Here is a 13,580-nt window from a genome sequence, read left to right on the forward strand (position 1 = left end):
ATTTCGAACAGCCGAGTCAATATGTCAAAATCTATGAGTCTATTTTTTTAGCTTTATATACTTATTTCAAATTGTTCATAAGTTTCTATTCAACATCCATATAAAATTTTATGGTATTCATAAGAAAAATATGGCAACTATCTTATGCTTTGAGTCATGTTTATGTACCCATATATTTCATCACCTTTATTACTTTAACATTGTTATTGATGAACAGACACCCCGTTATCAGTAGCTGTAGTGGAAGTTGGTATTGGATTGCTTGTTGTAGTATGATACATAACGAATAGAATGACAATATTACACAGTTATTGAGCGTATGATGACACGTTCCATATAGATAGAGCCTCGTCTAGTATTCATGGGAATACTTTTGTTCATTTATACTATTTACCTTATTTCAATTATATCCAAACTAATAATCTTTATGTCTATCTTCATTTGTACTAATATTGTCATATTCTCATATGATTATTCTATTTATATTCACGAGTAGATCAGTTGCCTAATTCACTCAGATAGTAACCATGTTGCAAGTTGGAAATCGTTGGTAGTACAGACATGTTTTTCTTTCACAAATTCTATATAATTGTATATTACACTTATACATAAACTTAACTATATAGCTAACAGATAATTTGGACTTTTTATATATTCATTCTATTAGATTTCTTTTTCTTTAATTGACATTTCTGTTGTTATAAATTATACGTATGGTAATCAAATAAGTCTAGATAAAGTATGAGACTATCGCTATAATATCCTAGGTATCTATAGTAATAAAAGGCAATAAATTGTATATCAACTTCTTAACTATATAAATATATAATAGAGACTTGGATAAAAAATTTTCTTTAAGACTAAATATTGTTCCCAATATTATGTGATCGTGATTGAACTTATGTTGAACATAAAACCAAACAAATATAATAATAATAACAATAAAGCAAACAATTAAATTTAGATAATAATACATTAATGTACATGTAAAACAAACAGCTAATTCAAATAACATCAACATAACATCTTTTGGATTAACTCTTGGAAAATGGTTCTGTTAACACTTTTAGTTGGGATATCAGCCAATTTGCTCTTGAATTTATATAATTCAATTTTTATCACCCCAGTCAAGACCAAATTTTTGATAAAGTGATATTCAATGGAAAAATATTTGCTTTGTTTATGATATGTTTATGACTATCCAATGTGAGTGTAGATAGGTTATCACTAATCACATTGATCTTGACTTCTTGTTTTTCTAACTCATAAAGAAGGTTTCTTAAATATAGACCTGAGCGTGAACCATTTGATAAAGCTATATATTCACTTTCCATGCTAGACAGACTAACACTCTTTTGACGACCACTCGACCAGGAGATTAAGCAGCAGTTGAGATACACTAAACATCCTGATTGTGAGCATCTTGTAGTTTTATTGCCAGCCCAGTCAGAATCAGTTAAAATATCAATTCTAAATAAATTAGAGGTAACAGGTGATTCAGAAACAGTTGTAGCAAAACCGATTTTAGACTTATCCAAATGTGAAAAATCCTGAAACTGTAACAGTGGTGTTTTGACTGAGTATTGTAAACCTAGATCTTTTGTTTGAATACAATATTGTAAAACTCTTTGTGCCATAGATAAATGAGTGTTTCTTGGTGAAGCAACAAATTTACTGAGAATATTGACAGCGAAACAAATATCAGCTCTAACCGTTATGGACAAATATAAGATGGTTCCAATTAATTTCCGATATTTCTCATGATCTATTTGGTTCAATAAAGGACTGTTTAAATCTTCTGGATCAAAACCGGCAGCTAATGGTGTTAAGATTTGTGTCTTTTTAATCTGAATATTTTCATTTACCTGAACCTTGCTCAAGTATGTAGTGTTGTAGGTTAGAGATCGTACCAGATATTGTACTCATTTTTCTATAACAAACTCTATATTAAACTTATACAAAACTTAATTAATAATTAACAGACAATTTGGACTCTTTATATATTCTTTTAATCTTCTAATCTTTCTTTTACAATTTCCTTTAATCACATAGTATATATCTTGTTTAACCATTTATGCACAATTCGTGCATACCAAATGTATAATCTATACCTTAACTTAATCTGTATCTTGTGTGCATATCAAATGCGGGATTTGTGCATAATTCATTTTTACATAATCAATACCATTTATAATCACATTTATTTTGATAATGGATCATAACATTCAACACCCTCTCGTGAACCAAAATCACAAATAAATCTTTAACATAAACTTAACAGCTTGTTGAATGGTGGAGCAGCAATTGCTTTAGTTAATAGATCAGCAACTTGTACACCAGTTTCCAAATATTCAAGCTTAACAGTACCAGAAGCAATATGATCTCTAATAAACATATGTCTTGTATCAATATGTTTCGTCTTATGATGAAATGACGGATGTTGTAGAAGTTTCAACGCACCTTGATTATCATTATATATCAAGAACTTCTTCAACTCAATACCTAAATCTTTCAATACCATCAAGCACCACAAACCATCTTTTGTAGATTCGCAGACAGCCATGAATTCAGCTTCAGTAGTTGATAAAGCGATAGTTGGCTGTAATTTTGATCTCCATGTAATTGGACCACCTGCAAAATTGAACATAAAACCAGTAGTTGATCTTCTTGATTTCAAACAATTAGCATAATCAGCATCACAAAAACCAACTAATTCAGAACCACCTGGTGAATAATTTATTGCTAAATCTTTGGTAGAAATTAAGTATTTAACTGTAAGACATTATGGGTGGAGGTTATAATAGCACTCATCCTTTATTCCAAGTTCCTTATACAAATTATACAAAAACTAATCACTAGATCTTACACATTTTGATCTCCTAATATATAACTATCATTTCAATTAGCTCCACTTTTTTGATCACTAACTAACCTCTTAATTAATCAGCAATTGATCATTCATTTAACTTTAATATCACCACTTTTGATATAACTTCTTATTCATTAGTCATTCAATTATTCTTGTAAACTTTAATATCTCCACTCTTGCTATAACTTCTAATTCTCTACCTTGTTTAATAGCTATTGTAAACTTTAATATAATAATATCTCCACTCTTAAAATAACTTCTTAATCATTTAATAACTCTCTACAAACTTTAATATCTCCACTTTAAATAACTTCTAATTCATTCAGCAATCTTTATACCCAACAACTTAAATTATGTGATATTGGTACATCATAACTTCCAACACCCTCTCGTGTACCAAAATCACTAACATCATATTCTAACATAAATCCAATAACTTATTAAATTGAGGAGCAGCAATTGCTTTAGTTAACAAATCAGCAACTTGTACACCAGTTTCCAAATATTCAAGCTTAACAGTACCAGAAGCAGTATGGTCTCTAATAAACATATGTCTAGTATCAATATGTTTAGTCTTATGATGAAATGATGGATGTTGTAGAAGTTTCAAAGCACCTTGATTATCATTATATATCACAAACTCCTTTAACTCAATACCTAAATCCTTTAATACCATTAGGCACCATAAACCGTCTTTTGTGGACTCTGTGACAGCCATGAATTCTGCTTCGGTAGTTGATAACGCAACAGTTGGTTGTAATTTTGATCTCCATGTAATTGGTCCATTAGCAAACTTGAACATAAAGCCAGTAGTTGATCTTCTTGACTTCAAACAATTAGCATAATCAGCATCAGAATAACCAACTAATTCAGAACAACCTGGTGAATAATTAATTGCTAAATCTTTAGTAGAAATTAAATATTTAACAACTTTCTTAGCAGCTTGTAAATGAATCTTTCTTGGATTTTGAAGATTTCTTGACAAGACACCAACAGCATAAGTAATATCAAATCTACCAGAATTACTGGCGTAAAGCAACTTCCCGACAATACTTCTGAACTCTGTAGAATCTATCTCAGGAGAATTCTCAACATCTGGACCAGATAAATTTGTGCCAACACTCAATGGAATCGAAACACCTTTAACATCTTCAAAGCCTAATTCTTGAGCAATAGTATTAATATAATCAGTCAATTTCAATGAAATGGAGAAATCTTCATGTTGTTCAATATTTAAACCTAAAAATTTCTTAATTGGACCTAAATCTTTAGTTTTGAAAGCAGATTTTGAGCATCCTTTAACTTCATCTAATAAATCACTAGAGTTAGAAGCAACTAATATATCATCTACATAAAGACCCAATAAAACTATGTTGGACCCCGAAGCCTTGTAATAAAGACCCATTTCTGCTTCATTTCTTTTAAAACCAAGGTTAATTAAGATCTGATTTATAGTACGGTTCCAGACCATAGGAGCCTGCTTGAGCCCATAAAGACTCTTGTTTAACTTTAAAACCATACCATTATCAACTTTATAACCATCAGGCTGTTCCATATATAACTCCTCACCGTCAAGTTTCCCGTTGAGAAACGCATTTGAAACATCCATTTGATGCACAACTAATTTCAATGAAGCAGCAGTAGCAAGAAAAATTCTAACTGCCTCTGCACGAATCACAGGGCTAAATGTCTCCTCATAGTTTATACCTTTGATCTGAGAAAATCCTTTCAGGACAAGACGACATTTACACAATCCCGTGTCTTTGATTGAGCATACCCATTTACATTTAATTGGTTTGATACCAGGAGGACATTTGGAGTATGAGAATGTTTCATTGTCTTTTATTGCTGACCATTCTTTATCAAATGCTTCTTTCCATTCATCAGCATTTGGAAGCTTCATAGCTTGAGCAAAAGTCATTGGAATAATACCTTTATTAACAGCAGCCATAAATGCAGTAGCAGCTAAATTAACACTTGGATATGAAATTTGCTTCATAGCACTACCAACTTCAGATTCATTTATAGCATCACCTTCATCTTCAGGTTCTTCAATAACTGGAACACATGAATCATCATCATCAACATTTCTAACCATTGGTGTAACTTTAGCTTTCTTGGTGATGCGTTTTTCCCTCTCGGAAGCTGGAGTTGGTTTCAACAATAAAAGTGGATCTGAGTCAAACGCAATTGATGGTAAAGACTCTTTGTAATTGGCTAAGGGTGCAAATGGGTTTGCAGCAGTAGGAACACTAGGTGAAGATGGTGGAGATGGAGAGCGACTAGCAGCCCTTTTAGAGCGAACAACTTGCCATTGTTCATCATTTTTGGCAGATTCAGGTTCACTATCAGAGTGTTGTTCATCAATTTTGGCAGAGTCAGGGTCAATACCAGAGTGTTTTGGGGTTGTACTCTCCATGTCTTCTTCAGGGATATCAGATTCAGCATAACTCTGATCCGATTTAGACATTGATATATCATTATCTTCATCAACATCACCTGCTTTTGGAGGAAGTATACCAGAAATTCCTCCAAGTGGCTTTTGGTAACCACCTTTAAAGCTCTTAACACCAGAACCCCCTGAAATAGTTGGATATTCAGCGTCTTGAGCAGGAAGCTTGGGATAATAATACCTTTCCTCTAAAAACTTCACTTGTGAGCTAACAACATAATCTTCAGTTAAAGGGTCAAATAATATATAACCTCCATGTTGATACTTATTTGTATCATCAGCATAACCGATAAACATCATTTCTTTTGCTGTATCACCGAATTTTCCATCTCGGAGATCCGATGGAATTGTAGCATAGGCGATACACCCAAAAACTCTTAAATGCGAAAAATCCGTCTTAACTTTATAGAATAGGGACAAGGAAGTATCAGATTTAACTTTGTTTGGTAACCTATTCATGAGATAGCAAGCAGTTGTAATGGCATCTGGCCAAAAACATTCAGGTAAATTGGCAGCCGTTAGCATCGAACGCCCTTTGGTCTGGAGACTGCGGTGAAATCTTTCCAGCTTGCCGTTCTGGAAGCTCTGATGGGGGATGGTGAGTTGATGATGAATTCCTGACTCCTGAAAAAATTGGTTAAGTTTATTATTAACAAATTCTCCTCCATGATCTGTTCTAACAGCACCACACACAAAACCTAACCCTTTGGCAGCAAAGTATCTTTCAGTATACTTGATAAAGTTTATTAATTCATCTGTTGATTGTGATTTATCTTGAATGGGAATAACTTTGGTAAAATTACTATATGAATCAACTATAGTTAAAAAGAAAGTTTCCAGATCACGGCCTTTGTAACGAAATGGACCACTTAAGTCAGCGTGGATGAGCTCAAGCGGATGCTTTGCTATGAATTTAGAATCTTTTGGTTTCTTCATGATGGATTTTGTACGAAGACATGCTTCGCAGTCTTTCACATTTTGTGTTTCAGTCATAACCACTCCATACCTTTTTAAACCATTCAATACACTAAGGTTTGGATGACCTAAGCGCAGATACCAAATTGAGCTAGGTAATCCAGCTTTAATTGAACGGAACACAAAACCAGAAGATGTGTAATCATTAGTACCAGCAATTTGAAGTTCATTAAGTTTTCCATGGGCTTTTCTACCCAAGATAAAATCTGGATCTAATTTCAAATCAACAACAGTATCATTCAAAAATAAGAATTGGGCACCAGTATCAGTTGCTTGAGAAACACTAATTAAGTTTGCAGCAGACGATGGTATGTGTAACACACCAGTAAGGGTTAATAATGTATTATTCTTCAACATAATTTCAACAGAACCTGTCCCTTCAATAGGAATAGGTAAATCATTGATGCCTTTAATGTACTGATCTTGGACCTGTGTGTAAGTTTTAAACATGTTTCTCTCTTTAAATATATGTTGGGTAGCACCGCTATCTATAAATATACCTTCATAGCTTTCATCACTTCCAAGAAAACCGAACCAAGCTGTTCGTCTAACATTTTCACTCTTATTGATTGATCTTTGGGCATCATGTCTAGCTTTTCGTTCTTTATATTGTTCAGTTAATGGTAAACGGCAGTCTTTAACGTAGTGTCCTGGTTTGTTGCAGTTAAAGCACTTTTTAGGACCACGTCCACCACTATTCGCAACAAAAGCAGATGTTTCATTAACTGTACCATTACCACTACCACCAGCATTCATAAAAATTTCATGAGATAAACCCATTATATTATTTAAATTAAATTGATCAAGAGATTGACCGTAATGAGTGTGGTATGCTGTTGCAAGCTCTTTTATTGAGAGAATTCCGGTTCATCAGAACCTAAGTTGTAATTGTTGTTGTTGTCAGACATCGTATTTTAATCTGTTAATTAATTGTTCTTTTCAATTGTAAATGTATTTGTACTTGTAAATGTAATAAATTGGGGATAATATATTAAAGAAATTTAAAATATACAATTTACTTAGGGGTTTCTATCTCTTATATAGTATTTTCAATACTCTTCAACTTAATTCAAGAACCACTCTTCTTCTCATACGTCAACAGTGACGTAGCCCCGAAACCAAAACGTAACTAAAATCAAAAACATAATATAACCATTTAAACCTAGGTTATATTTCTTAATTTAACTTCTTAAGCTAACATATAAGTTCAAATAACTATTAGAACTTATTCCACTTCATACAAACCTTTGTAAGTAGTGTCTTTACCAATATGACGTGATGTATAATTGTAAACATCACCATTATAAATATTACCGGAATAACTAACATCACTACTCTTTTCTTGAATCTTTTGCAAATCATGAATTTCATTAGCATCAACATTTTCAACCATTTCAACAAATGGATCATCCTTTTCAGCAAAAGATTCATTTTCATCACTATCTATTAAAATAGGATTAAATTGCGTTGACCCATCATAAACAATTAAAGAGTCATTACTAGAATCTTTATTGATATTTTGATAAAATTCCATTGATTGGTTGTTATTATTCTCAATTTGGCAGTAACCAAATGTTCTGTACTTCTGATTATAATCTTTTATAAAATTAGAACTTGAATATTCATCATCTTCATTACCATCACTTAAAACAAATTCATCTTCAGGATCTAAATCGAAATTTGTTTCACCCCATCCTTTATGATAATCATTAACATCACCATAATTTGGAACATCAATTAACAATTCAGGATAAATTTCACCATCTGTTTCAGCATTCTTATTTGTATTATAATGATTTGAAATACCATCAATAAAATCAATATTTTCCTGAAAATTTGAATTGATCATAGAGTTGAAATTGTTAGACAAATTAACAATTTTAATGGAGAGTTTCTGTTTGAATATGCTTTTGAACTGATAATATTCCTCATCAAAATTAATTTTCTTGAGCACCTTATAGAGAAAAATTCTGGTATCAATCCAGTAATGGATATTGGTCCAAAGACATATACCATATTTGTGTGAACCACCAATATTGCATCTACAGCTGTACTATTCTGGTTGATTGTGAAATATAGTTTCAGCTTGTAGTTATTTAACTCAGTAGCATCTGAACTTTTAATAATGAACTTTGTAACTAAAGCACCATCAACTATATGAATATATTCTTTAACTTCTTCATCTTCCCATAAGATTTCTCCTGATTTAGAGATTCCATTAGCAACTAACCTTTTTAATTCATTTCTAGTTCTTTCCATTTTGAACAATAATAATGTAAACCTTTTTATATAACTTGAAAATATAACAGCAGCAACTTTGAATAATGTAAATAAATATGAGCTGTATGATTGTTGAAAATATCTTTCATTTAAATTTGTATCTATGATTCTTTGGTCTTTATATATGTATTCTTAAAAATAATTTGATATCTATATCATCACTTCGATATTTGATTTGATATCTATATCGTCACTTCAATATTTGATGTCATTTGGTGATGAATGTTCTGTCATCAAACTTTAAACTTTAATGTATGGTAAAATTTTCATTGAATTTCTCAAGTTTTATTCAAAACCGCGAAATATTAATTAATCATCATTTTCAAAACCGCGAACAAATTTTTAATTTTTATTATTATCATCTGTATCACTACTACTCTTTTTGTGAATAACACTTGAGTTTAGTGACGAACAAACCTTATTTGCAAATTTATCTAATTTGGGTTTTGATAAACTTTTCGTATACATATCAGAAATGTTCTCATTGGTTGAAATGTATGATAAAGTAAATAAATTGTCCACTGAATGGCGTAACTTGAACAACCTTAATTCAAAGAATTTATTGGCGTCATTGAGCCTAGAACTTCTGATGTAATTAATAGCACCTTGAGAATCAGACCACAAATGTATTGGAACTTCAATATTAACAACATCTTTTGCTAAATGTTTGAAAAATAAGCCTTTATTCAACCCCAAATCAATGCTATATAATTCTGCCTCTGTTGGAGCTGTGTTACCTTAGTGTTTAACACCTCGAGTAACTCTACAGCACTGGCCTCCATTACAATATAATTTTGATGTCCAATTCCCTTATACACTATCTAATATACAATTCTTATTGGGATTTCTCTTCTATATATACATTAACAAATTTTACAATATCATGCAAACTATTGCATATGCACTTTTCTCACTTTTATTAGGGCATAACATTCAGTATTCAACACCTTCCCTTAAGTGCAATTCCTTAGGCCTAGTAAATCTCTAAGGTGAATAAACTTACCTTTACTTAATGCTTTTGTAAATATATCAGCACTTAAATCTTGACCATTCTGATGTATAAACTTCACAACCTTTTCATGTACTAACTCCCTTATATAATGTAACCTAATAGAGATATGTTTGGATCTAGAATGAAAATTTGGATGTTCACTTAACAGTCTTGCTGATTCATTATCTTGATAAATGTTGATTGTTTCATTAGCACCAGGTATATTCATGATAGATAGTAATTGTTGTAACCACACAATTTCTTTAGATGTTTCAACCATTGAAACATATTCAGACTCCGTGGAACTCAAGGTTGTCATGTTCTGGGTTTTACTTTTCCAAGTTACTGGTGCCCCAGCTATTTTGGTCATATAACCACTAACACTTTTGAAATTTTCTGCAGTTCCATAACTTGCATCACAATATCCTGTAATTAACCCTTTATCTTGATTATTATCTCCATAATGTATACCCAGGTTTATGGTTCCCTTAAGGTAGCGTAGCACTTTGATTGCAGCCTTAAAAGCTTTAACTGTTGGTGATTGCATGTATTTGGTCAATTGACTTGTTGCAAAACAAATATCTGGACGGGTAGTGACTGATGCAAATAAAATTTTACCACATATGGATCTATATTTAGTTGCATCCGGCATTAGTTCATCTTCTTTTGATAATTTTAGATTTGGATCCATTGGGTTGGAAATTGGGAAAAGTTCTTCATTGTTATCAGCTTCAAATTCTTTAACAACCTTATTTATAAAATCTTTTGATGATAATTCAACAACACCATTGTGTTGTGTGATATTCATACCTAAGAACTTACTTTCAATTTTATCTTTGTTCTGTACAAAATCTTCTATCTCATCACCACCGGAAATTTTAAATCTGGTCAAAAGTGATTTCTTAAAATTGTATAGATTGTTTGTATCATTTGATAACACGAGGAGATCATCAACATACAACCCGATCAGGACAATTCCAGTTGGTGTACTCTTGTAGAAAACGCAATTGTCTGCTGAATTAACCTTAAATCCTTCTTTTGTTAAAAAATTGGTCATTAATTCATTCCAGTTTAAACCAGATTGAGGCAAACCGTAAACACTTTTGTTTAAAAGCCAGACATTATCTTTATCCTCATAACCTTCACCCATGTAAGGAATCTTTAAATAAACCTTTTCTTTTAATTTACTGTGTAAATAAGCAGTCTTTATATCATATGTTGCGATTTTTAGGTTCAATGCACCAGCTAACGACAGGAGCATCTTAACACTGTCATAGCGTATCACCGGGCTGTAGCTGTGAGTGTAATCTTCACCTTGTACCATTTTATGGCCTTGAGCTATTATCCTACTCTTTAACTTGTTATCACTCTTTACCGTGTAATGCCACCTGGAGCCCACGATCTTTTCTCCATTAGGAGCTCTTACTACCTTGTAAACATCATTTTCTTTAAAAGAACCTAATTCATCACCCATTGATTCTAACCAGTTGTTTTTATGAGGATTTCTATCTATAGATTTTGGTGATGTTGGTAAAATAATGTCAGAACTTTGATTTTGACTAATTTTGACCATAGCAGTAGCAGCATAATTGATATGATCATCACCCTTAATTCGTTTTGATGCAGGTCTTGATATTAGCTCAACTGTATTCTCATTATCATATATATTGTTCTTTGTGACCATCATATTAGAAGTATCATCTTTAGTACTATCATAATGCTTTACCAATGTTCCTTCCCTTGATTCTTGAATATGATTGGTGTTATAATGAACTAATGATCTTTCAGTGATATCCTCATCATCAGGAGCAATAGCTAAAAACCGATTAGGTGAAACAGGACGTGATGACGATGATGATGATGATGGTGAACGAGGTCTTTTAAAAGTTAGTTTCTTTGGTGTAACTATGAACCGGTCATTATATCCTCGGTCATCAAATTTTTCACCTGTAGTATGCTCGGAACTAATATATTCTCCGGAATTCAAAATGGAATCAGCCCCTAATGGTTTGATTTCAGGTAAAGTTCTTTCATTAAAACCATGATCATACTCAAATTCTGGACTTGATGGTATTGACTTAGAGGAGTTGTCAGCATTATTGGAATGAGAATCATTATCTGTTGTGTCCTTAGGGTCAGTGCTTGGACTTGCTTGTGCATTATGATCAGATCTTGAGGCCAAAGATAATTGATCATGATTAACAGATTGATCACAATCGGATCCTGTGGATAATATGGAACCATCTGAAATGGAACAAATTGTGGAAGAATGGTCATTAGTATCATCTGAACCTTGAGCGTCTTCTGATCTGAAAGAATCATCAAATGTTTTAGAATTATTTGATTGAGTGGTACCACGATGTGTGCTAATTGATGAACCACTATTTTGAACAAAACCACCTGTTCTTGTGCCAGAGCCAAATGCATTAATAACAACAACCTCATCGTATTCTGCTAAAGGAAATCTAGCTTCATCAAAATCACAGCTGTTGGCAACAACAATCTTTTGTTTGGATAAATCATATAATCTATATGCTTTATGTACAGGATCATATCCTACCATGGTACATACTGCACCATTATTTTCCAATTTATGTGATCTATAAGCGGTTGGAATAAGAACATAAGCAGTTGAACCAAAAACTTTTAAATGGGAATAATTTGGTGGAGTTCCAGTAAATTTTTCAAATGGAGTTATTTTATATTGAAATCTTGAGTGCAAAGTTCTATTCAACAAGTATGAAGCAGTATTCAATGCTTCTGTCCACAGGGAAAAAGGTACTTTACCACCAGCTAAAAGACCTCTCATTTTATCTTCAATGGTACGCTGGACACGCTCACAAGCGCCGTTTTGTGAACTATTGTAAGGGACACTGAATTCATGAACAATCCCGTTGGTAGTACAGAAATCATGAAATTCTGATGAACAATATTCACCACCATTGTCGGATCTAATAGTTGCAACCTTTGAATTCAATTTGGATTCATGAATTTTGATGAAATTTTGAATAACAGCACTAGCATCACCTTTATTAACCAGTGGATAAACATAATTATATCTACTGTAATCATCCAAGATGGTTACGAAATATTGATATTCTGATTCTGATATATTGAGTGGACCCACCACATCAGTATGTAATAGCTCTAATACCCGATTGGTTGTTCTGGTTGCCTTCTTGTTGATTTTCTTCACAGCTTTGGTAACCTTACATGTTGGACATGGTGAGATATAGTCTTCACTAGAACCAAAATGTTTAATACCTAATTGAAATTTCTTATTTAACTTTTGTACTGTAGGTAAAGCTGGATGGCCAAGACGAGCATGCCAGAGCTCATATTGGTTTAAAGATGGAGGATCTACACTAACATAAGCATAAGAACCATTTATTTCATCATCTCTAGTTAACACTTTAAACAACATTGTATCAGTATCTAAAAGACCATAAACAGCATCTGTAACTGAATCTCTAACTTCATTTTCTGTAAATATCAATTTTGCACCATTAACTGTTGCCTTTGCAACACTAATAATGTTTAAAGGTGAGTTTGGTACATATGCAACATCTTGTAATGTAAAATCTTTACCACTAATATTTAACTTTACTGTACCAAAACCTGAAATAATAGAGTCACCACCTAAACCTTTAATTTTATCATGAGCATCTCTAAATTCTGTAAAAGATTGTCTGGAATTGCTTATATGTACTGAAGCACCCGAATCGAATATCCATTCATGACTATTTAGACCATCTGATTGACCCAAAAACACAGCAGCCCATGCTGTAGGTGTATTCTCTTTAGCATTTCCAGCACCAGACATAAATTGTTTGTGTTTTTCACAATCCTTGATGAGATGATCATTGGAATTACAATAATAACAGTTTCTTTTTGATTTTGTACCATTGAATTTTCTTTTTGGTTTAAATCCTGTAGCAGCAAATTCAGCGTTATTATCATTTGTATTAGCACTCTTTGTAGCATGATCAATATTATCCATGCTTCCATAAAGC

The 13,580-nt window shown here is 32.4% G+C and overlaps 4 protein-coding genes across 4 annotated transcripts; all 4 read right to left on the reverse strand.

The window, feature by feature from the left end:
* Nucleotides 1–1,127: 1,127 nt before the first annotated feature.
* Nucleotides 1,128–2,647, reverse strand: BN7_6680 (Ty1/Copia family ribonuclease HI; the record flags this gene model as incomplete). The annotated part of the gene is made up of 2 exons (XM_011272767.1): nt 1,128–1,875; nt 2,280–2,647. The coding sequence occupies 2 exons, from the start codon at nt 2,645–2,647 to the stop codon at nt 1,128–1,130; spliced, it is 1,116 nt and encodes a 371-aa protein (XP_011271069.1).
* A 640-nt stretch (nt 2,648–3,287) lies between these two features.
* BN7_6681 (Copia protein) lies at nt 3,288–7,076 on the reverse strand (the record flags this gene model as incomplete). Its single annotated transcript, XM_011272768.1, has 1 exon — nt 3,288–7,076. The coding sequence occupies one exon, from the start codon at nt 7,074–7,076 to the stop codon at nt 3,288–3,290; it is 3,789 nt and encodes a 1,262-aa protein (XP_011271070.1).
* A 445-nt stretch (nt 7,077–7,521) lies between these two features.
* BN7_6682 (uncharacterized protein) lies at nt 7,522–8,555 on the reverse strand (the record flags this gene model as incomplete). The annotated part of the gene is made up of 2 exons (XM_011272769.1): nt 7,522–8,250; nt 8,310–8,555. 2 exons carry the CDS (start codon nt 8,553–8,555, stop codon nt 7,522–7,524), a joined length of 975 nt encoding a protein of 324 aa, XP_011271071.1.
* Nucleotides 8,556–9,529: 974 nt separating this feature from the next.
* Nucleotides 9,530–13,567, reverse strand: BN7_6681a (Gag-Pol polyprotein; the record flags this gene model as incomplete). The annotated part of the gene is made up of 1 exon (XM_011272770.1): nt 9,530–13,567. The coding sequence occupies one exon, from the start codon at nt 13,565–13,567 to the stop codon at nt 9,530–9,532; it is 4,038 nt and encodes a 1,345-aa protein (XP_011271072.1).
* Nucleotides 13,568–13,580: the final 13 nt, after the last annotated feature.

Source organism: Wickerhamomyces ciferrii, contig 00304 (genome assembly GCF_000313485.1).
Source record: "Wickerhamomyces ciferrii WGS project CAIF00000000 data, strain NRRL Y-1031 F-60-10, contig 00304, whole genome shotgun sequence".
NCBI classification, from domain to species: Eukaryota; Fungi; Ascomycota; class Saccharomycetes; order Phaffomycetales; family Wickerhamomycetaceae; genus Hansenula; species Hansenula ciferrii.